Raw genomic sequence first — 25,322 nt, 5'->3', positions numbered from 1 at the left:
TCCTCAGCCCATGTTGAAGGGATAGTTTTAAAGGTGGGGTAGGTTATTTTGGAGAAACCAGCTCGAGTGCGCTAGAATTTGAAAATACACAGCTGGAAAAAATCTGCCACTTCCTTACAGAGCCCCTCCTCCAACACACACGAATGTGCACATGCCCAATGAGGGCACGAGATAAGTTTGTGCACAGATGGAAGGCTGACAGGCAGGTAGGCCATCCAGTTATTTTATCCGGGTCGGCTCAGATGATTGGTCGTGCTTTTTACAGTACTACGGCTTCCATAGATTTTTTTGTCAAAGCACTTAAGATATTCATTGCTATCGGGATGTTAAGAGCATTCCATGGAACAAAACAACATGTGTATCTCGAGCCGGTTTCTTAAACTTACCTAACCCACCTTTAAGTGCTCTTTTAACACCAAATGATTGGTCTCTTTCCTTCAAATAATGCTTCCATCATCTAGTCAATAATATGGCACAGTGACCGGTTCAGACAAGGACAATTCCCCTTCTGACATGAGGGCCTGACCTCAAATCCTTAGACAGAGAGTCATCGAACCGTTGTACAAGACAGTCTTTCTTTGCTTCTTTTCTGTCCTCCCTGTATCTTACACACTCCTATATCTTACTCCTTTATTTCCCCTTTTGACTCAGTCTAATATAGTGGGTCTTTATTTAGACCTACCCTGTCATTGTGTATAAAAGAGCTGATCTGGTATCACCCAGTTTTCTCCTCTTCCTCCTCTATCTCCATCCTCATTCTCCCCCTCCTTTCTTTTTTTCCACCGATCCACCGGCTCACCTCCAATCACCCTCATGAATCTGACAGCCGAGCGAGACACAGAGAGTGAGAAAGACGAGTGAGGAGGAGGGAGTACAGGGGGTCGTCAGATTGCTGTAGAGGGCCTGAGAGTTGACAGCTATGGGAAAGGACAGGTGACCCCTCTTATATAGAAAAAGAGAGTATAGATAATTGTGTGGGGGGGGGGGGGGGGAGTCTTGCGTGAGATGGAATGGAGTAATATCAGTGCTATAAAAAGTCCATTCAATTTAACCATTTCGAGCTCCAGTTCAATTTCCTCTTTCTGTGCTTGTGTGTGTTTGTGTGTCTGACACCAGGCGAACGGCTGCTTAGAGGTGAGATTTTATTGTTCTCTGGTCAGTGGTGTGATATCAGTCCTTCTGTCATTTTTACATGTGTATGTTTAACTTGTATTGTTAAATGTGTAAGTGGGATCATGGGTTAAACCAATGACAAATATACAGTAAAAACTAATTAAAGTAGTTTCAGCTTTCTTTTGGACATAATGTGGATTTTTGTATAAATCTTTAAACAAAATGTCACACAAAAGCAGTTGTGGATGGAGCTAACCAAATCTGACCCAAACTTCCTACAGTAATTCTGTGTGGATTTTTACCTGTATGGTAACATGGCAAACGCAGATAGCACAAATATTCAGGAGATAGCCTCAAATGTGTTCAACGGAAAATTCATTTATTAAAACTTCCAGGTGGAACTTTAGATGAAACTTGTGTGCGCATTTACCAGTGTTGAGCTTTTTTTGGCCCTTCGAGATGCACACGTTTCCACCGAAACACAACACATCTATAGTTCCATCTTGGGGCAAGACACATCTTTGCCAATGTTACAAAAGATGCTAGCTTTGCCCATTATTCAGAATCTGTTTGTCAGACTACACTGGCAGAATGTCTTTCAACAAAGCAACAATAGCTATCTTAACCAAAGCAACCACTACATGGATCACCATGGACTGTAGACCTATCAACATTGATGAAGACCAGGAGTGTGAGATAGTGGTCAAGGTCACGACTGTCAGATAGTGCTCGCAATGTGATGGCGGCAGCAAGAATGGTACGATATGAGCATCTTCCCTGTGTAGTGCACAATATACGGAGGGCAGTCAGAGCGGCTCTCCATGACAGGTTTGTCAATGCTTTAGCTAAGTGTAAGAAAATGGTTGGCCATTTCAAACGTGGTCCAGCAAACACAGCAACATACAAAAATAATAATAATATTTTAAACCTGGGATTAATCATGATTTACCAATTGAAACCACTACAATATATACAACAAAGAGAATGCATCTTAAAAGTAATACAAACTACTGTATGTACAATTAAATATGAAGGACTCACTGGAATACTTGAAGCTTCCACCTACTCTACACTCTCATGGCATTTAACATTTAGTCACCTGGCTCCTGCCCTCGTCAGACTGACTAAAGGTTTGTGGTGCCACTCCACTGAATTGCTGTTGTGTGTCAAAGCTGAAACCCCCTGTTGTCCAATCAGGAAGCATTAGCTTGAGGTCCCACAATCTGCCAGAGCAGCACCTGAGGGAGCCAGAGGAAATGTCCCATACTGTATCTAAATGGTAATCACTTATCAAGTCATTAATGAACACAGAAAAATCCAAATATATTCAAAAGTAAGTATCTTGCCTCTTAGAACTTAAAAGCCTTAGTTATAATAAAGAAAGGGTTATTTATTATTTTCAGTTGGTAAACAATTGTCTTATCAACTTATAGTTTCAGCTTTAATCGGGCATGTCTATCGGAGGACTTTAAAAAAAAAATCATCAATAAAAGCAGACGTAAACATGTTGATGGAGTAGTTAGAGGAGGGTAATGATAGTGCAGCAGCTTCTGATTGTGACAAAAGGAACATTAATTTAAATAAAAATGACCTTAGGAGGTGAATGAGTGTGGATTGGGATACAAGTGTGAGTGTCAAACTCAAAGTCAACTTTATTGTAAATCTTTCAGTTTGTGTGTACAGACAGAGAGATCGAAATACCGTTTCCCACAATCCTGAATACAAGAACAAAGATATACAAATATGTATATACCTATATAGCCTACCTATATATATATATATATATACACACACAATTAACAAACACATTTGTACCTATGCACACATTAAAACTAATGCTATCAAAATTATCGCGTTAACGGCGGTAATTAATTTTTTGAATTTATTGCGTTAAAATATTTAACGCATTTAACGCATGTGCAGAATGGCCCGCCCCATACATCCCACCAGTGGCAGCGCCAGGGTATGGCTGGGGTAGGCTACACCCATACAAAGAAATGGCTTTGCCCCACCATGAAAAATTATGATAAAGTAAGCAAAATAAAGTCTGCCAACTCGCGCCGAGAATTGCACAGACAGCAGTTAGTAAAATTGATTTCGGTACCCACTTGTCTGGAAATACCGAAGACCAGAAACGGTTTTGAAAACTTTTGTCGTGATCGTCTTCTCAATAGAACATCTTTGATAATGTCTTCTGGCCAATCAGAATCAAGATAACGGCATGGTGTTGTTGCAGGAAGTCCAGACGGAGAATACTTTTGCTCATTTGCGTACCGACGTACTTGTGAAGCTTTTCCAGAAGGCGGTTAGATCACCGGACGACAGAGTCGGTCTCCGTGTGCAAAGACAGGGCTGCTGTTAACGTCGGTCTGTACAACGGCATTGTGCCAAAACTACGCCAACGGCTGCGGAGGGAGACCCCCCCCTTCACTGGAGAACTGCGCTAAAACAGCTGATCACAACGTCACAAAGTACTCCACTAGCCCCCCCCCCCCCCCCCCCTCCCCCCCTCGACTTTCCTGAAGTACTCCCCCGTTGATAGAAATCAACACGTAATGAATTAAGACCTCACGGTTTGATGATTGATAGGTGTGTGGGCTGTCTTTCATTTCGACACACAACATTTTTTTATAATAATAATAAATAATAAATGTTATAATAAAAATACCTGTGAAGTGGATATATCCGCCTTCTTTCATTTATCTTTCCATTCCCACAACAATATACATAATTTCTCTGAGTAAAATTGACTCAAATTGAAGAACATTTTACTCTAAAAATATAACATTTGGTCCCAACCTATATAGAGTAAAATGTACTCTTTGTTCAGAGTTGTATTTTTAGAGTTCATTTTACACTATTATGTGCTTGGATTTTACTCTGCTTAATGGTTATTTACTCTATGTAGTGTATATTAAAAACAACTCTACTGCCATTTTACTCATAATAGAAGGTAATTTTACTCCCAATCGAACGTCATTTCACTCCAAATAGAAGGTAAATTAACACCAAATAGAAGTTAATTTCACTCTAAATAGAAGGTAATTTCACTCCAAATAGAAGTTAATTTCACTCCAAATAGAAGTTAATTTCACTCCAAATAGAAGGTAATTTGACTCCAAATAGAAGTTAATTTCACTCCAAATAGAAGGTAATTTCACTCAGAATACAATAAGTGAACCATAATGATCTTTACAATAAAAAATGTCAATAAACCAAAGTGCTTTTCAAAGCCCAATTTATTATCATGTGCAAGACATAACACAATGTAAATCCCTTTGTAAATGTACAGATTTAAAGATATATAGAGGGAGGCCTCAGTAAAAATGGAAATTAAAATGTTGGCCCCTGTTCACCTTCAAGACATGTACATTTTTTAAATCACAGCTGACTATTTCCAACATAAAACAAAATTGTATCATCAGCATACTGTATATCATATTTGGAAAAAAACACCTTCAATCGATGAAAATAAAAACATCAATATTTTTGTGAGTGATGCAGTGATGTATGACCCTGAAGTAAGCTGCAAGGGTTCACTCAACAAAAAAATCACTGCACCAGTATACATCTGGATTATAAAGGGCTTCCTATGCATCTTTGTTTAATCACAGGAAACAGTATGGAACAATAAACGAACTTGCATCATCACAACTGTATGACATCTGTATATCAAATGCTTTGTAACAGAAAAGTTATTTGACATCCACCACATGAGGTCCGTCTGTTGTACACACAACTTTAAATGCATTAAAATGCTCATCAAGACACATGGTTTGAAGAACAAAAGTAACCAACAATAATCTCTCATCATGTACAATACCATTGTGGATTTTGTGAAAAACTGGCATCTCACTTTGGACTTTAACACACACAACTAAACTTGATCGATACATATTTCCATGGTGTTTGGCCCATCTAGCATTCAAAACCTTGGTGTCAATTGGTATCTGAAGAGTCTCAGCTATCTCACAGCCCCATTCTATTACATGTAAAGATAACATTTTACTTGGACCGAAAATTACTCTGTTTGGGTCAAATGTCTGCCAACTGTAAGCTATGTGACTTTGGTGTTTCTTGGCCAATGTTTTAGTTATATTTTTGAAGCTTTTTAATTGTTTTTTAAAGAAGTTGTGCTTTGCTTCATAGCGCATGCACCAGCTATGCAAAATTGGACCAATTTTACGAATACATGTAGGGTAATGCAACATAAAATGATGTTTTGGTAGCAGCCTCTTGTTTGGAAACACGTGCTTGAACAATCTGTGATGTTCTGCGATCAAGTCAACAGTAATTCCCTTTGTTAACTTTGGAGAAAATACAATGTTCACTATTTGAAGCAAGAGTAGTAGCAAATACCAGTGTTGATCATTTGGAGAAATTAAGTCTCCAAAGATAAGCGGTAGATTGCGAAGTAAACACCAGGATTGGATGGCATTTAACCCCAAGTCATTTGAGCCCTCTGTCAACTTTACTACAGGAGGTTTGTTGTTTTGCTCCATGTAACCATAGTTAAAGCTCTTAATTCTTCTCTCAACTTCCTTTGATGTGGTGCCATTGTCTATCAAGTGAAGTATTAGCAGTTTCATTTCATACTGTGCCACTCCCTCCAAGATATCATGCATGATATCGACAGAGAAATTTGTACATATACTGAAGTACTGCAAGGAATTTAGAGAGCAAGAACGTTTAACACCCATCACATATGGAAGAGTTGGATTTGTCTCCATTTGTCGGCAATGTTCTTCATGAAGTGTTTCAGTTCGCATAACTATCTTAGGTGAATCTTCATCAAAGACTGTCTGAAAGTCCTCTTTCTCAGCGAGACAAAAGCGGCAACAATATCTGGCATTGAATGATTCAACAAAACCAAACAAACAGTGGAGACCAAGGTTGTCACCTGTTACTTGGACAATATTCCATACACTGGCTGATCAAACAAGTGAACCATAATTCCATCCCTCTCAAGTATTTGAATATCTTGCACAAGTGGATCAAGGATTTTAGAAAAGCCATAAGTTTTTAGTCTTGGGCATGAAACAAAGCAACCAAATGAATATTAAGGAGAATTGAGTTGTATTTTGGAGAAATATTTTGCAGCGTAAAATAGATTGCTCCCAATTTATGTATTCCCCGTTTTGATCCTAGAGGATTTGCAGTTTCAAAATCGTCATAGAAAAGCTGAATCTGAAATGCATGTTTCTGTTTTGAAAAAAGAGCATGACTCTTAAAAAAATCTCCATTACAAAAATCATGAAGGACATCTTCTTTTGAAATGGTTTCAGTCTGCAGCATCTCCTTTATATTAGGGTGTTTGTAAATGAACTGTAATGTTTTCAAAATTGGGATGTAAACAAATGTATCAGTAACAACAACCTGTTCATAACCTCCAGTAGTCCGATTGCGCAGGGTATCAAATCTTGTCCCAAGAACATATTCCACTGGGTCTACCCTTCCCCACTTCTCTGTAAAATATTGCCTTCTCTTACTTTCTGAATTTAATACACCAAAAGGATTTTCCATTTTTTCAAAACACTGATCGATTTTACACTCAATTTCACTTTTGTGAGGCTCTTGTAAAGATAAACACTTTTTTACAGACTCTTTTGCTTGATTGTGGATATCATAAACAATCTCTTCCATCGAAATGACCAAAGAATTAATGGTGGTTTCACCTACACCTGCCACTTTAAGTTCAGCTACTGTTGCTGCGCAACTGTCTACGAGACTCTTATCAAGAAGGACTGAGTCAGAAGGGGTAGTTATTGATGGCAAATCATCAAAATGCCAAATCTTCAGCTGTAGAGGGGCCTTCACCAGGATCAAAACAAGGTGTGTGTGTTTTATTGAGATGCTTTCTAAACCCGGAAAAAGTGCCATAAACTTGAGAACAACCAGCCTGACCGCATTTAAGGCAAAGTGTTTTACCTGAACAATGTCCGTGGATTAGCTTGAAGTGTTTTATCAGGGAATTAGAATTTGCCTGGGAGCTTTTGCAAATAAAACACAACATTTCAGTGTTAGCTCAATACAATATTAGAGCCCTCAAAACAATCTCAGTATCGACTCAATTCAGCATCCGAGCCCTCAACTCTGCAACCCTAGGATTCACCTTAGTGTTTTCCACATCGATTTCATAAATCGTGGTTTGCAAGAAGTTGCACACATTCACCAGATCCTGGTTGTAGGAGGTACCAAAGACGAAATGAGCTTTGAAAAGCTGATCAATACAGGCAAGACAGTCTGGTGACTTACATGGTATTGCGTGTTTGTCAATCACAATGAAGTACTTGTGAATCACACTGCTCTGGGTCCCCACAGCAAGCAGATAGGGTTGACGGCTCTCCATGATGCTGTCCAGATGCCCCTGAATGCTGGTCCCAGTCTGTGACAGAAGAACTTAGTTAGCCTTATTAAAATAATAAACGATTCACAAACTGTTTAAGAAGATGCATTTAAAATTACACAAATACCTTATCTTACCTTGATTTATGAACTTAAAATTCTCAGGATTATGAATGTGGACTAAACAGTAAAATTTCTTTTAATTTCATTGAACTGTTACCTCACCTTGAGAAACTTCACAAGATGCTCACTGGCTTGTCTGGCTGAGAGCTTCCCTGGTCTCTTGCGGCCCTGAGTTGACGGTGGCAGAAGGTGCACAAGGACCATAAGGGATGACATATCGCTGTCCCATCCTGAAAAAACAAGTACAAATGTGTAAATAGTCATTCCATTTGGCCTTAAATCTAATTATCCGTTCAATGAGAAAAAAAATATTATTCCATTGTACCATTTTCCACTTCTGTTGTGGATCCAGCATTTTGAACCAGAAGGTCGCCTGTCTGTGTGAGGCCACGGCTTTGGTCAAGGACTTTCTTCTTGTATACAGTTGGCCACTTTTCCAGGAACTTTGCAGAGGTGACATCACCATACAGAAGATTAAAGTCCGATTCAATCTGCAGACAAGATGGAATAAGACAGAAAAGTAGACATAAGGGTCACGAAAGATTTAACATCCCTAACCAGGCTTTTGTAGAATAGTAATAAAGCAGTCAAAGATCCACATACCATTCCTGGTATGTCTAGGAATCTTGGAAACGCAGTGAATATTTCAGAAGACTTGACTGGGTCATGAAGCATCTTTTGGCGATATGTGAAGGTCTGCTTCATCTTCTCCTTGACAATTGCTTCATCAGCTGAGTGCTTCATCAGTGCGATAGCCTCGCAACACAGGCTTTCAGTGGTTAGACAGTTTGCCTCTGTGAAAGGGCCTCTATCAGCTTTTGGACCACCTGTAACAGAGGTGGAATGTTTACTGAATGCTGTGTTTGACTGCTCTTTACATACATATGACATTTAGTTTTAAGTTATGTCATCAGATGAAAGTAAATTAATTTGATACAGAAACAGAATAAATACAAACTAAGAATAAATACAAACTACAAAAGAGTACAAGATTTAGAAAAACAAGAGTATACATTAAATTATTCTCCAATCATGTGTTATAAATTAGATTTACTATCCACCTACAATACCAATCACATACCTGTTAGTGACTGACGCAGGGTCTTCTTTTGTCCCTCTGATGCTCCCTTTTGAACAAATTTCAGTCTCCATGCCAGGTACCCACTACCATCTTCCGCATTGTAATAATGCTCCTAAAGTAAAAGGGTGTAATTCAGTTTGATGAGCAGGTTAAATATAGTTGTTATCTGCTTAAAACTACACACTGAACTGGGCATTAATACCATTTAAGGAAAGCTTTAGGAGAGATGACAGATATGGTGGGCATACAGAAATGTTAATAGCTCTTTTATGGAGGTTATTCCCTATCTTTATTCAAGAGTGTGGTCTTTCAATTTGAAAGCATAATTTATTGATTTCAGTGCAAGTGTTTGAGCAGGAGCAGAGCAAATCTAAGTGCAAGCAGGCACTATTTGGAGTGTGGAGGACAGGGTTTGAGGGAAAGAAATACAAAATCTGAACGTGAAATCAAGAAATTATGCTCTCAAATTGAAAGAGCACGCTCTTGAATAAAGATAGGAAATAACCTCCATACTCTTTAGCTGAACTGGAAACATCTCCCAACAGTGTAATAATTTCCACATTTACATTTTGAGGACGGAAAGCAAAAGTCCCAGAGAATTGTGCGACACCTAGTTTCTAATGTACTTACAAAGCCAAACTTGCTCCTAGGATCGGCCAGGTTTGGGAACAAGGAAGTGATGCCCTTTGCGTATTCCTCTTTAACACGCCTTGAAGGACTTGTCCTACAGACACAGACACACACAGCGTGAGACACAAACACACAACTTCTGTAAAAGAAGGCTGTTGTACTTCACCATATCAAGTCAATAAAAGTGTCCTTGGTGTGTAGGTATGTTATGATTTTATGAAAACATACCCATGATGACTTGTCATTTGTGCAACCAATATCTTGACCATATTGCGTCTCCTGGCATCTGTTAGACTTTTAGTCCGAGCATACTCATTGATGATCCTCTCTCCACCAGGTTTGTTCTTCGGAATGTCTTCAATCATCTTAGTGGAAGTAATAATAAAAAGAACACACTGAATGGTTTAAAACAGTCATAAAATATCAAGTGTAAAAAAACTAGGGCCGGGACTTTAACGCGTTAATTAAGATTAATTAATAACACAAAAATTAACGCGTTAAAAAGATTAACGCATTTTAATCGCACTTATTTTTGCACCGCGGAACGTTTCTCACTGGATGAGTTTCAGGGGTACCGATTATACTGGAGCATCAACTAACGTTAATGACTTCAAACACCAACAAACCACAGTGAACAATAGTCAAACATGAACGAACAAGCTGATGAGACCGCTTTGGTTGGCCCCGTGGATGGGACATTTTGTTTTAAAAAACGGACGGATGGAAGCGTCAATAAGAGCACGGTTGTTTGCAAATTATGCAAAAAGGAATTTGCATATCACCGCAGCACATCAAGCCTCAAGTATCACCTCAATGCAAAACCTATAGCAGCTAGCGTGGAAGCTAGCGTGGACGTTAGCCCGACTCGGAGTACAAGGACCCACACCCAATTCGCGTTGATCAAACAGTGGCCTATGCAACAGAGAGATTTTATTTTTCATCAGGATATTGGAAGAATAGGAGGGATTGAGGTCAATCACTGGCACTTTTTTATTTTATTTTAAATGGTACAGTACACTTTATGTTGAACTATTTATTATGTTGTTGGTGCAACTTGCACTTTATGTTGAACTGTTTATTGTTTTGGCCAAGGTTATTGAGAGAGTTGGACTGAAATTGATTAGATTTTTTAAATCAACTGTTGGTAAATCAACAAAGTCTGTTATGGCCTCTGAAGCAACAGAGAGATGTTTTCTAATAGTCAGGGTTTCCAATGTTCTGAATGTACTTGAAAGTATTGTGTTATACTTAAAAAACAAAGTGTTATAGTTTACAGAAGGTCTACCTACCTATAGGCTACCTGAATCTCTGAAATTTACTATATTCCTAAATATGCTATTGCTACACTTTATGGTAAAAATTGCACTTTTCTGTTGGTCTTGGTTAAGGACCAGCTTGAAAAAAATAAACAATGTTTTGTTGCTTAAGCTTATGTATTCAGTCATTATTCAATGGTATACTAAAATCAATGTGAAAAAAATTGCTTCTCACTGTTCTCAGGTCAAATATGTATATGTGATTAAAAATGCGATTAATTGCGATTAATTAATTACAAAGCCTGTAATTAATTAGATTAATTTGTTTAATCGAGTCCCGGCCCTAAAAAAAACACTAATAATCATTATTTCACAACTTTCATTCATCTGTCATTTATCACTACATTTTCAAGTTTGTTTAAACTTTCAGACTGTAATGAAATCTGCAGAGCTTACTTTGGCTAAACGACTATCCTCTTCTCTCTTTGTAGAAGCAGGACTACGCTGCAGTATGATGGTGTCATCAGAGTCCACATCGCTGTAGCTTGTAACGGAGGCGCTTGCAGAGGAGCTTAACGAATCTGGAAATCATGTTAACAGAAATCTGGTGTGATTGACAACACAATTTAAGTGGAAATGTCTATTATTACTCAAATAGTTGTTTTTAATTGTACCTGGAATGCAAAATATTCACATAAGATAATCCCCACTACTAATTTAAGTTAAGGAAAAATAAATATGATTGTAATGAGAAAAAACAAATCAGCAGATACATTTGAGTGTTATGGATAAATATGGGGCTCCAAGATGGAAAGAAACTCACCATTTGGATCTTGAGGCAAACAAATCTCCAGGATACCAAGGTCTTGTTTCTGTATTAGAAACTCAAACACCTCCTCATCAACTTCAGTCTTTGTTACATCAAAGACTTTTAAGTCCAAGGTGGGAATGTCAAATCTCTTGGCAACTGTGAAGACAAAATAAGAGTTGTGATGAAATACAGTATTTTGTATATTTGTAAAGAAAAACCAGAAAACTGAAATCAAGTCCATCTTTACTTCAACATGTTTACCCCAAAACTGACTGCACAGCAGCCTGAGTAATACAGCAATATCATTATTATTTATGCAATGAATAATGATGCATAGGAAGGCTGAGTTCCCTAACAATAGAGAAACAATTACTTTCTTTTAACCCTCCTGTTGTATTAGTTTTTCTATAACAACAATAATATTTCTGGGTAAATTTGACCCAGTGCATGTTTAATTATTCAACAATTTTCAGAAACCCCAAAATCCAGATTTTTTGTTTGTACATAGTTTGTCCCTTTTATTACTATCAATGAAATCAATATGTAGTGCAGTTGTGTTATTCACCTCTCACAAATCGTGGTTCCATTAGAATAAGTCACTTGTTTTTCACAAAACATTTACATTCAAACACATTTTTAAAATGTATTTTTTCATTGGAAAAAGTTAATATGTAAATAATGTTATGTTATGCAAAACTAAAGTATTTTATATAACATAACATTATTTTAAAAAAAGATTACATTCCCGACCCGTTCACTTAGAATCAAGCCAAATCAGCCATAAGGATTTGCATTGAAAGTGTTTTATTGTAACAGAAGAGCGTGTGTGTGTGTGTGTGTGTGTGTGTGTGTGTGTGTGTGTGTGTGTGTGTGTGTGTGTGTGTGTGTGTGTGTGTGTGTGTGTGTGTGTGTGTGTGTGTGTGTGTGTATGTATGTGTGTGTGTGTGTGTGTGTGTGTGTGTGTGTGTGGGGATGAGTGTGTGTATCGTAAAGGTTTTAACGGTAGTTCAATCAGGAGAGACGTGATGTATGGAATACATGTGTATTATCGGGTCACATTATATAAATGAAACATAATGATGACAGTTTATAACAAGTGAATGAAATGGTGTTTGGCGATTAGGCCCAGGTTTTGTAGGATGTCATTCGGGAAGGGAAGAACCGTTTCCGATGAACCCCCCCGGGTCTAGACACTGGTGGTGGTGATAAGTGGTTAGGTCCGGTTGGAAGGGAGAAGGTTGGGCTTGGCCCTGAGTTGGAAGCAGGAGGCGAAGGGGTGAAGGAGGGTTGCACGTTGACACCTGGAAGACAGCTGATGGAAAAGGGGAGAGCATATATAGAGGGATTAACAGGTGCGATGATTAGGCTTGTGAACGGAGGGAAGTGATAGGTTAGCTGAGGAGTGGCGCTCCCTATCATTTAGTGAAGGGAGCGAGTATTGCCATGACGCGCAATACAAAGTGATAGGTCTTCCTGCCTGAACTTGCGCTGAGCTTCATTTCAATCAGGAGAGACGTGATGTATGGAATACATGTTTATTATCGGGTCACATTATATAAATGAAACATAATGATGACAGTTTATAACAAGTGAATGAAATGGTGTTTGGCGATTAGGCCCAGGTTTTGTAGGATGTCATTCGGGAAGGGAAGAACCGTTTCCGATGAACCCCCAAAAGAAGTGAAAGTATGAAGTACTGAACGTGAAGAAATCTTACCTTGTGGGATGCAGTGGAAATCTATGGATGAAATGAGAGGTTAATACATGTGGGGATTTAGACATACTGATGCCTCCTAGGCATCCTCCCTGGACGTACAGGGCTTCCTGGACGTACAGGGCATCCTGGACATACAGGGCGTCCTGGACATACAGGGCTTCCCGGACGTACGGGGCATCCCGGACGAACGGGGCATCCTGGACGTACAGGGCAACCCGGACGTACGGGGCAACCTGACTTCGCAGGGACACATTTTATACAGACCCGAAGGTTACAACCTGGACGTACATGGTTAGACATGCAAGGATAAACATGAGCCGCGGGGCGAATATACGTGCTGACATGCTAAGAACCACCACCAGTTATATGCATACGTACCAATTTGAAGGTTGGAGAGACCTTTGGATAGCCAGCACGGCACTGGGGTTCGGACGAATGTAGGATGAGAAGCGGTTGTTGTAGGGAAGAGGAACAATTACCTTGATTGCGGCAGGTTTGCTGCACCTATCCTGAACGAGCCCTGAAAAACTCTTAAGACACCACCACCAGTTATATGCATGTTTACCAGAGGTAAGCTGGAGAGATCTTGGATATCCGGCACGAGCCGATGCCCGGCGAAGAGGGAGATGTAGACAATGTAATGCGGCTGTTAGCTTGAGTACAATGATGCATGAATATCGTACCCTGCTTAACGTAGCCATGTGAGCATGAAACCAAATATATGAGTGCAATATGAGCAGCATGAAATAATATTTGCTTAGGTAAATGCTGAGACATGACCCATGATATAGGCAGGGCTCATCGCTAACTTTTAAAAGTGGTTGCCAGGCTGGCAACCAGGCATCTGCTTTTGGTTGCCAACTGGAAATACGGTTGCCCTTTTTTTTTTGATACCTTATATTTTAAATAATTAAGATGCTATACAGTTATACATCAACTTAATAATGAACATGTGACACAAGAATGTTCAAATGCTTTACAATAAGTAATAAACGCACTTATTTGAACCTAAGTGGTAGTAAACTTGTCCACCCTCAATTGCTGGTATACAAAATACCAGTAGTGCTGCTGTTGTCCTGTTCTTCATAGATCCCTCACAAATGAATTGAGCAAGTCACCAGTTTCTTGATCATCCGTTGTCTCCCTTTCAAATGTGGGTTTTCTTGACCTTTGTGCTGACCCCCACCATAGACCCATTGCCCCTTCAGCATTGAAGTCTTGGATTGGCCAGACTAATACATTTCTAATGTTAAATAAATGAAAACCATTCGTAGTTGAACATTTGATATTAATTATTGATGCTGTAAATTACCTTTAATATGTCTAACTATATTTAAGATGTGTTACCTTTTTATAGAAGTGATTATAATTTAATGCAACTATTTTCTATGGTAAAGTTTCGTTTTGCACTTTTATTTTGGTAGTAATAAGATCGGGACTCTTATTTTGAAGGAACTTTTACCGGAAGTGAATGGAAAACATTCCTCTTTGTTTTTCGTTCGGGTTTTACCTTACGCTCCATCAGTTGAATCACTTGAACATTCATTGGAGAAGTTGAGGTGTTGGCTGAGCTTTTTATCACGCAGTCAAGCAACTTATTTTTGCTTCGCCATTTTGTTGTAAAACAAACACACGGCGCACCGCGCACGCGAGTAAACGTGCATCGCTTTCTGGCTCCGTATTCACGCCAATGCACGTGCAATTTAAGTATCAGGTTCCGACTGGTCACAACAATTAAATATCACTCTTAAAAACGAATATGCACATTTATCTATTTTGGGGTGCCGTTTTGCTGTCCTTATTTCTTATGTTAAAAACTGGTTGCCACTGATGGCAACCAAAGTCCAAGAAGTGGTTGACATTTTCCAAATGGTTGCCAATGGCAACCTGGCAACCGTTACTGTCGAGCCCTGGTATGGGACTAGCTTAATTAGCAGTTTAATTACGCCACGGTGAGACGTAGATGCTGATGTGCTGGTTGTGTGATTAGACTGTCTTCTATCCTCTTACATGAGCTTCTCTTTCTCCCTGAAAGAAACTCCCCAAAAACACGGATGGGCAGCATCCGTGGCTGTGTTGAAGCTTGAAACAGCGGTACTTACTGAGCATTGTGACGGGTAGTAGTTACCCGAACTGCATGACTCCATGCTGTAACGCGTTACACCCGTTACGTATTGCGCCGAGGCTTCGGAGCGTGTGTCGAGTAATCCCCGAACCTTTTTGTGAAGCATGTATCGAGGCTTGTATCGTTTTGGGCCAGTGACGTCATCGATGACGAACGAACCTCGCTGCCTGTCGATACCACGTGACTGCTTCGGGAAGCGATTCGGATCATTTGAACCGTTGAGCCACAACGCTCATGATACCCATGGATGTATAACAAGAACCATATTACCCCTCCTGTACCCGGGTCCGCTGGTGACACGATGGAATTAAAAGCGCTCAGACCCTCACTTATATAGAGGTCGGAAAATGTCATAAGTATAAATAGATACAAGCATAAATAAATGTCGGAATAAAACATGAATAAATAAATGAATAAATGCAGATTAGATATATCCAGTGTTTTTGGGTAGATTCAGCGTGTGGGCTGTGGCTCGCTGGAAAGCAGCCGACCCACGACCGCAGGGTTTGCTTATAGAAGCTACAGCTAAATGAGATAATGCAGTTAATAAATGTATTCCTGATATGGTTTAGCCTTCTCAGGCTACAACGTGGTTAAGTTTATGAATAATATTAAGGAATACGAATCCCTCTTTGCAATGTTTACCAGCCTCCTATAGGCTTTTCAATCACAATCGTTCAACTGGAATGAAAACAATATTGTTAACATGAAAATAGGATTTTATATCCGTTGTTTAGAGTTATTCTAAGGCTTTACTCATTGGGAACTCGGTATGAGATAGAGCGCAACTGTTGAGATTTCCAATTTGCCTGTTTTACACGCTTTGACCAACAGGGGGTTTATGTTCAAATGAAGCCCATGATGAAGCCTCATGAGATGAACCCTTTGCGAACCAATTGGCTGGAAAGCTTCAAAGCTTCATAAGGCTTCATCTCGCCATCACTACCTGCTTGCCACCTAAGACGCACTTAGAGACCAGTACTGCTACTGAGCCGGAAGGAGAAGTAGCTTCGATGAGATGTAGCTTGAGCCCTGCCTGCCTGCAAGAGGGTTTGTGGTGGAAGCCGGAAGTGGGTGAAGCTTCGCAAGCAATGAGGGCCCGTTCCGCGTGAAGGCCGGAAGCGCCGCATTTGAGCGGCCCTGATGCCAGTGATGCCCTCTCGAGAGACTGAAGGCGTGTGTCAATTGTTAGCCTGAAGTAGCCCATTTCCATTAAGCCGGAGGAACTTCCGTGGAGCTCAGTATCCTTGTCTTTTTCTTCCGCATCCAGGTTTGCGGGGTGGCCGGCTAGAACCGCTAGCCAACTGGGGAACGCCCCCTGTAGCTTAATCCGCAAGACTGCGGAGCTGATGAATAAATACCCGGAGCTGGGACGAAGCCCTGCTGCTGCTTGCACGTTGACACCTGGAAGACAGCTGATGGAAAAGGGGAGAGCATATATAGAGGGATTAACAGGTGCGATGATTAGGCTTGTGAACGGAGGGAAGTGATAGGTTAGCTGAGGAGTGGCGCTCCCTATCATTTAGTGAAGGGAGCGAGTATTGCCATGACGCGCAATACAAAGTGATAGGTCTTCCTGCCTGAACTTGCGCTGAGCTTCATTACTACTTTTATCGATACCGCTTATCGACCCGGTCTTTTAAGGGTACTCTTATTGGTTCTTTTGAAGAAAAAAATAAGGTAAACCAACTAAACAACTTGTGAACAAAACTAACATTGCTTTTTATTTAAATAAAATAAAATAATATTTCACATCAAAAGAAACAACAATGTTTTGAACAAATCGTATTAAATGACAGATGACTGATGACAGAATAACCCGGTTGCCTCTAATCATTAAACCATGTTTGTATAATTGTGGTGCACTTTTGCTAAATGTTTAGACAAATTGCTCGTGTTAGCACCCTTACATGCTAAACCCTTATGGCAATTTTGGTAACTAGCATTGTCCACATCGAGACGGGTAAAGTTTAACCACACCTCGGAGCACGTTCTCTCCGCCATCTCCTCCGTGTGTGTTGCTGCATGTAGCAGCCGCGTGTGTGTAAACTGCCCCGCCCCCCCTCGTACACGGACGGGGGAGAGAGATCTCTCGTCTGGATTGGAAAGATCGAAAATACTAAAAATAATCATAAACGCATTTTGCAGTCTTTTTGCATATTAGAAACGGAGTTGGCGACACTAAAACTGCAATATAATGTTTGTGTAGCAAGAATACATAAGACATATATTTTGTACATGTCTCCAGTACCGATAATGTTGAAGCTTAATGGTACCACGGTCTTTAATAATTCAGCCCCGGGCCCGTTAAATACCGGGGCTCGGTACCCATCCCTGTTGTCTGTGTATGTGCCATTAATTCTACCTTTTACGGCCTGTGACCACAAATCAAGTGTGCCACGCATAAACTGACATCCCAAGTATGTTCAATAGGTTAGTGTGAAATATGTTTAATTTTCACTCACCACAATCCAAAAAGGATTTGAAGGTCAGTTGACCCTCATAGCAAATGTACTTCTGATGATCCTTGTACTTCACCCTTACAGCTTGCATCCTTGATGACAAGAAAAAATAGTTAATTTGAATAGCATTATTAAAATCATTACACAGCAAGTTAAACGTTTAAACAATTACAAGCTATACAGTAAAAAACAATACAATTCACATTTCCACTGTAACCGCCAACATTAATAGTTTAATAGTATGCAAACAAATTGAATCAAGGATTCAATTCAATAGGTCAAAACAACTTCAAAGAAAATAGATTGCCAAAAGGTGTCTGCCTACACACACAGTGCTATGACCTAGCCTATAGCTAAAACATTACCGCAAAACAATTTCAGCTCTTATCTGAGTAAAACACATGTGGTGCTGCAACTTAGCACCAGCTGAAAACTGACCATGAAACAGTTTCTGCTCTTGTCAGAGTAAAACACACGTGGTGCTGTGACCTCATTTCAGCTAAAAGCTGACCTAGCGTTAGCAGCTAAAGCTTTTTAGTGCACCTGCTCTCTGTAAAATCCGATGGAAAGTGATGGTAGCCAGCACTGCTCAGTTAATGATTAAATACAGTTATTTCACTGATCCACTATGCATTAATACTGTCCTTAAACTGCTAACAGTGCTGTATTCAGGGCTCGACATTAAGGACTGCCCGATGGCCCGGGGCCATCTAGTATTTAGCTCGGGCAATGAAGCCTCACCTGCTGGTTGCCCGATCGGGCAATCTATTATGCCAGTATCATGCAGCTCGCGGATCCACTAATGAGTGACCCGACAGTAAAACTAAACATATCTATAACTAGTTTAAGTAGTTTGAGAGGTATTTAAAACAGCTACGTGTGATATTCTAACCTGAAGTGTGTGTTTTGTTCACTTCTTACTGGGCTAGATCTCCATGGTAACTTATGCTGAACGGCTAACCAGGGGGGTATACTACGAATCTAGTTCAACCTATCCTGGATATGTTTTGAGTTATCCGGTTGACTTAATCCAAAACAAAGCCGCTCTCGCTAAACTGTCCTACAACGCTGGCTATCAACTCGTTTGCTCAAGCCAGCCGTGTCCTATCTAGTTAGGTGCGCGTTCACATAAAAGGGGTGGTATCTGGAGCATTCGACCAATAACAAACATGGAGAAGCGTACTGACAGCGCAGCGTCATACTTCCTGAATGAAAAGTCAACTATAATATTCGTCAAATATGAAGAAGTTAAACTTTAAACATCCATGACTCAAACACTTTATCCAGGATAAAAGCCACATAGCAACAGTATGTGACACTGTGAGTGTTGCACGGCCAGATACGGCTCAGCTGACTCAGATAAGGACATATATGATACATTATGATGTGATATGAATGATAATCGACGTCTGCACTCACAGTGCCGCGGACTGTAGGCTACGTAGTGTTACTTTGATCCGGTCACTTATGTTATGGCAGATATTTAAGTAAGCTTTCTTAACGCTAACGTTATAATAGTCAGATCGCTCTGAAGATGGGAGGTGATATTCTATTGATTTTCACGTTCACACAGTCGGTGATTTGAACTGCAACGGCAGTTTAAACTGTATTTCCTTTATCCTGTAATATGACTTGATCGCTTTAAACTCTGCACACTGTTGTTATCAGCTGTTCCACCATGGTTTCTACCTCAACCTGTAATAGATTTATTCTTATTGAAACGGTTACATTCAATGAAAAATAAAAATCAATGTGCAGGCTTACGTAAACACTGTTCTACATGAACAATAACAGTTTATACATTAAATAAATCAACAGTATACTGGCGATATGCTCCAAGTGGAAGCGATTCGCCATTTAAAGCAAAGAAGAAGAAGAACTCCGCACAGTTGATCTCTTATCCTGGAACCTATCCTGCTCCGGCGCAGGCTAGCCGTTCAGAATAAGTTATCTATTCTAGCCCACTAAAAAGTGAACCAGCTTCGTAAGACCGGAAATCCCTGAAGTTAACTTGCTAAACGAAAATCTTGATTCGTAGTATAGGCCCCTGCTCCGGAGCAGGATAGGTTCCAGGATAAGAGATCAACTCAGTGAAAGCACCGCCTGCTGACCAATCAGAGCTCAGTGTGCGGAGTTTAAAGCTATCAAGTCATATTACAGGAAAAAGGAAATACAGAAAAACTGCCGTTGTAGGAAAGACTGCCGGCAAAAATCAACCGACTGTGTGAACGTGAAATTAATAGAATATCACCTCCCATCTTCAGAGAAATCTGACTATTATAACATGAGCGGTAAGAAAATACTTACTTAAATATCTGCCACAAGTTAACTTAAGTAACCGGATCAAAGTGACATTACGTACAGTTCACGGCACTGTGAGTGCAGACGTCGATGTGTCCCATTATCATTCATATCACATCATAATGTATCATATAGGCCTACTTCCTTATCTTAGTCAGCTTCTTGAGCCGTATCTGGCCAAGCAACACTTACAGTAGAGGTTTCTCAATATTCTAATTTCCCCTCCTCGACTCCTTTCCTCGACTCCTATCCTCGATACTTAGGTCCATTCCCAAACCGCCCCCGACACCCTGCCCCTCCGTTTGCGCGTTCACACGGAGGGTCCGCCATATTGAGGGCTGTTCCAAACCAACGAGTGTGGAGCGGTGTGGAGGGGGAGTGGGCTATCAAGCCCTCAAACAGCGAGTCTGCAGCGGTGCTGACTTGAGACCGGTCTCTACCTGACCGGAGTCACGCTGTGTGTGTAGCAGTAGTTCAAGTAGTTCCAGCAAACATCCACTGATAAACTGCGATGTTGACAACCTCATGATAACCTCATATGTTTTTAACTTAGGATCATACCTGTGTTTAGTCTAGAACAAGGTAAATGTGTGTATTTTATTATAAAGTTGTGTATATTCACAGACTGTTGCAAAAACTAAGAAGCTTATAAATATCAGTTTTAAAACTAAAAGAGCTTTACAAAAAAGTAACACAATTAAAGATGTTTTTGAGTTTTATTTGAGTTATTAATTTACATTTTTTGTCAAAGAGATGCTGATTTGAAACCATAAGTTACACAGTTACGGCATTTCCTGTTTCTGCCGGAGGGAGGGGAGGCCGTCCCAAAGCTTGCTGCTGTATTTACTCCCTCCACCTGACAGGAGGGAGCCTCGTTGAGCTGCGAGTGTGGCTACAGACGGAGTTCACTCCGTCACGGAGGGGTAGGGTCGAGGGAGTGGTTTGGGATTGGGCCTGAGTCCCGCCCACAGGAGATGCGAGCGGAGGACTGAGGAGGGGAACCGAAGAGGGAGGAGGGGAAGCAGCAGGCGGTTAGAGAAATGAGAGCTCCTCTCCTATGGCGGTCATTTTAAAGAGACGTCCATTAATGATGACAGGAAGCACAGCAGCACTCTGTCTGATGGACAGATGTGTTCATGACGACTTATATATTTAATTTGAATTAATTGACAGTGCGATATACGTAATGAGACAATAACAGGCTACAGATGCGGACATATACACACATATATTTATATAAATATATACAATTTCAGAATCAAATAAGTATGAGAGCACTCTCATCATAACGTAACACAATCAGAGACTGGATATATATATCCCCCCTATGGTCGCTGAAATGGGGAATTGAAATTACAGGCCAAAAGTTGTATTTACACGTATTAAAAGTAAGCATAGGACACCCAACCAACTGAGACCCGTCTGTCCGCCGCATCTACTCATTGTACAACACACACACCTACACACTGTACGTGTTGTACAGTCTGTACCACACACACACACACACACACACACACACCTACACACTGTACCACACACACCTACAGCTCCTAAAGCATAATCAGGCTACAGCCGTTGTGTATTTTATTATGTGAAGCACTAAATGGTGTTGGAAAAATATCGACTCTTTGTTTGTAGATATCTACTTAACTACAGCATACAAATACAGAGAGTAATGTGGGCCTGTTATACTGAGTGATATATATTTTACACACTGCTCTGCTTTCTGCACGGACCTCACAGCTGTTCTCACTGTAAACATCGCGTCGCCGTTCAAGCGGTTACTAAAATAATATCCAGGGGATGCATGCAGAGCTGTCATTGGCTGAGATAAGTCCGGCCGTGCGTAACGCTTCCACCGTTCTCGGAAATGCATCCGTGGAGGAGCCGTGGAGGACCCATCAGTGTCTCCTCGGTTAGAGCTCCTCCAGAGAGCCTCCTCGATGCTCGATGCTCGGTCCTCGATGTGCATTTAGAGAAATGAGGTGTCCTTCAACATGGTGCTGAAATTCATTTCCGGGTCACAACCGGAGGACCGAGGAGTCAAGGAGTCGAGGAGTCGAGGAGGGGAAATTAGAGTATTGAGAAACTTCGGGTCACATAGCCTACTGTATGCAGAAGTATTATTTTCAGCAACACATTAAGTTGACGAAACACTCGAGTCAAATGTAATTAAAGTCAGATCATGTCTTAGACGGGGTAGTGATATCATAAACCGGTTAATGTACGCATTCAAACACTTTTTCTTTTACCAGCTGTATTGACCTTGCAGGTGCAGCTGTTGCTTTTATCCTGGATAAGGTGTTTAAAGTTTAACGTCTTAATATTTTTCTAATATTAGGCTATAGTTCACTTTTCATTCAGGAAGTATGACGCTGCGCTGTCAGTATGCTTCTCCATGTTTGTTCTCAAATGTTGCTAACCCCGCCCCTTTTATGTGACACATAACTAGATAGGGCAAAGCTGGCTTGAGTTAACGGGTTGATAACCAGCGTCGTAGGACCGCTTAGCGAAAGCGCGTTTGTTTTGGATTAGGTAAGCCAGGTAACTCAAATATATCCAGGTTATGTTGAACCGGCTTCGTAGTACAGGCCTCAGGTGAAGGATGCAGAGGTGTGTGTCTGTGTGTGTGTGTGTGTGTGTGTGTGTGTGTTCCTAATCCCCATATGGCACACAGCGGGGTACTTCCTGTTATGGATGGCATGCAAGAAACCTGCTCTTACTGTATCTTAGAGCACTGGGTTTGTAGTTCGTAGTTTTGGCAAAGAAAATCTGAATACCCAGGCTCCTCCGACAATGTATATTGTACATATACTTAAGACATGAAAAGAAACAAAAGTAGTGCACGAAGAAAAATATATGAACGATTGCAAGAGACACTGTAGTGCAAGTAAAAGGCAGAAAAATATACTTCTGAAATAAAATAAAAAAGATCAACAGTAAAATGTTATTACTTATACACATGGCCAACATCATTAAAAATATTAGTAACCATAAACAGTAATAAGGATATTCTGTGTGTGTGTTTGTGTGGGCATAGGATATTCTGTGTGTTTGTGTGAGCATGTGTACTTAAACATACTGTTAGTCTATGAGTGCTCTAAAGTGATATGTCTCTTGTGCGTGTGTGTTTGTGTGTTCATTTTGCTGCTCTCAGTATCCTTGCGTTTGTGAGCATGGGTGTTCTACACCGCTGCATGTGTGTGTTCTCCGGCCCTGACGATAAATGAAATAATCAAATGTTTATGGTGCGTAAAATGGCAATTGGCAGCAGTGGTGACCCTGCGTGTGTGTGAAAGTGTGTTTGTGTGTGTGTGTGTGTGTGTGTGTGTGTGTGTGTGTGTGTGTGTGTGTGTGTGTGTGTGTGTGTGTGTGTGTGTGTGTGTGTGTGTGTGTGTGTGTGTGTGTGTGTGTGTGTGTGTGTGTGTGTGTGTGTGTGTGTGTGCACGCACGCAGCCACACTGTCAGATGCAAGGTTGTTATTAACAACATAGAGAAATGGAGCGGAGGCAGCAAGAGGGTGCGAGAAAAAGCAGTTAAAGTGAGAAATATGCATATGTTTTTTTTTTATCTACTACACACACACTTGTGCAAACATTCAACAACAGTACAAGATTATTTCAGAAATCTGTAGGTTCAGTTGAAGGTCAGAGGCAATGCGTGGCAGGTTGCTTAGCTACGCAGAAATGAAAATAGGTTAAAATTAGACAGGGATTTACAATACGCTGTGACTTCCAACAGAAACGTGGAGTAACTGCAGTATAACCTTTCCCGGAGACTATTACGTTTAATCATTTGTGGTTCTCTGTGCTGGAAACGGCGTGAATGAGTCACAAAACCACATTAGCTTGACAGGCATTTGAGTAAACAGAGAGCACACTTAAACAGAGCGACATTCCAGTTCAATCAAATAAGTGACAGCTAAATTACCCACTCGGTGCAGCTACACCCTCTCCATGCTCTTTTTTTTTATCAATCAAAGTGTTTACAGGCAGATTTGTAGTGAAGTGGGAAAAAGCCCTTATGGAAGAGAGCTGCAGCTTTATGACGACTATGAATGTTAGATGGAGTGGAAATCACACCAACACGTCTTGAGTCAGCAAAACTGCGAGTAACAAATCACATTTAGTCTGTTTTTTGCGGTTACTGTAGGAAACTTTTTATAAGCTTTTGCACCGCCTTTTTGGAAGTTCATTTACAAGTTTGGAGAAATATGGAGCCATTAATTCAGAACAAATCTGCACTTTATGAGCTTCTCTCCAATATAAGCCATTGCATGAATATAACAATATTTTTATGATTTCTGCTTAACTATATAACTCTGATGATCAATTTTACAGTATATCATAAGCAGGATGTTTATGAAGTGGTATAAAGTCTTTACTTGTATTTTTGGAATAATTAGAAATTAAATCAAATCACAGTCTTCACTCAAACCTTACCTTAATACAAAAAAATTGTGATAGTCCAAAATGTGTTTTGGCATGATGTATCAAATGTTCGAACAATTATTATATCCAAGGAATCTTTGGATATGATTAAACATATATTGTTTCATGTCATTCAGTCCAGCTATTCCGTGTATTCATATCAATCAAGGCTTGATAAAACTGAACTGCTTTCGTTTTCCATCTTTAACCACAGCAATAAAACAGCTTTGCTTGATGTAACTGCTACCTTTGATACTGTCAAATCAAGATATCTTAATCAAGAAATGTAAAGATTCAGTTGAAACTAAGATGTTCTCAAAAGTTCCACAACAAGTTTTTAATAATGTCGCAAGTGGGAGCATGTACAAATTTAAAAAACAATATCTTATCATTCATATGCAGATGATACACAGCTATTATGCCCTATGATTATTTTAGTCCTGTAAGCAAGCTGCCAGATTGATTTGATGACATCAACCACAGGATGCTATTTTTTTTACAGATAAATATCAGGTTGTTTCTAGTCTCTACTTTGATATCTTAACTTTTAAAGTCACTTCAGTAACTTAATCATTAAAAGCTGACTTATGTTCATGCATTCATGTTAACCAGGTTAGATAACTGTAATGCTGGAGTCCTATCAAACACAAGCAAAACAAACACACCAAGCTCCCAGTCCAATACAAAATCCACTTAAAATAATATGTGTAAGCTTGCATGTCTCGACGGGCGTCTGCAGTTTTTGGTCTGTAGGTTGGATGTGTAGTTTGTCAATTCAGGCAACTAATTTACCTAGATCAACATATGCATGTCTTACATTTGCTGCCTAAACAAACTCTTGTCCTCTTATGGATGTATTTATTAGAGCTAAGATAGGCAATTCACTTTAGATGCATTAGTGTTTGTATTCTATTCTATTCTATTCTAT

The 25,322-nt window shown here is 40.1% G+C and overlaps 2 protein-coding genes across 7 annotated transcripts in view; one reads left to right on the top strand and one right to left on the bottom strand.

The window, feature by feature from the left end:
• The window catches only part of rbfox3a (RNA binding fox-1 homolog 3a), an 836,552-nt gene that overhangs the window by 20,492 nt on the left and 790,738 nt on the right, over positions 1–25,322 (top strand). The gene's annotated exons all lie outside the window — the stretch shown is intronic.
• LOC307025426 (uncharacterized protein) lies at positions 4,465–13,935 on the bottom strand. Its single transcript, XM_079660080.1, has 9 exons — positions 11,372–13,935; positions 11,005–11,129; positions 9,521–9,657; positions 9,293–9,386; positions 8,663–8,774; positions 8,185–8,408; positions 7,907–8,072; positions 7,684–7,811; positions 4,465–7,498 (listed from the first exon to the last, which is right to left on the bottom strand). Exons 1-9 carry the CDS (start codon positions 11,598–11,600, stop codon positions 7,181–7,183), a joined length of 1,533 nt encoding a protein of 510 aa, XP_079516206.1. The 5' UTR covers positions 11,601–13,935; the 3' UTR covers positions 4,465–7,180.

Source organism: Notothenia rossii (assembly GCF_949606895.1).
Source record: "Notothenia rossii genome assembly, chromosome: 11".
Lineage (NCBI taxonomy): Eukaryota > Metazoa > Chordata > Actinopteri > Perciformes > Nototheniidae > Notothenia > Notothenia rossii.
The sequence above is the reverse complement of the archived record's forward strand: the minus strand, read 5'-3'. Positions and strand labels throughout refer to the sequence as shown.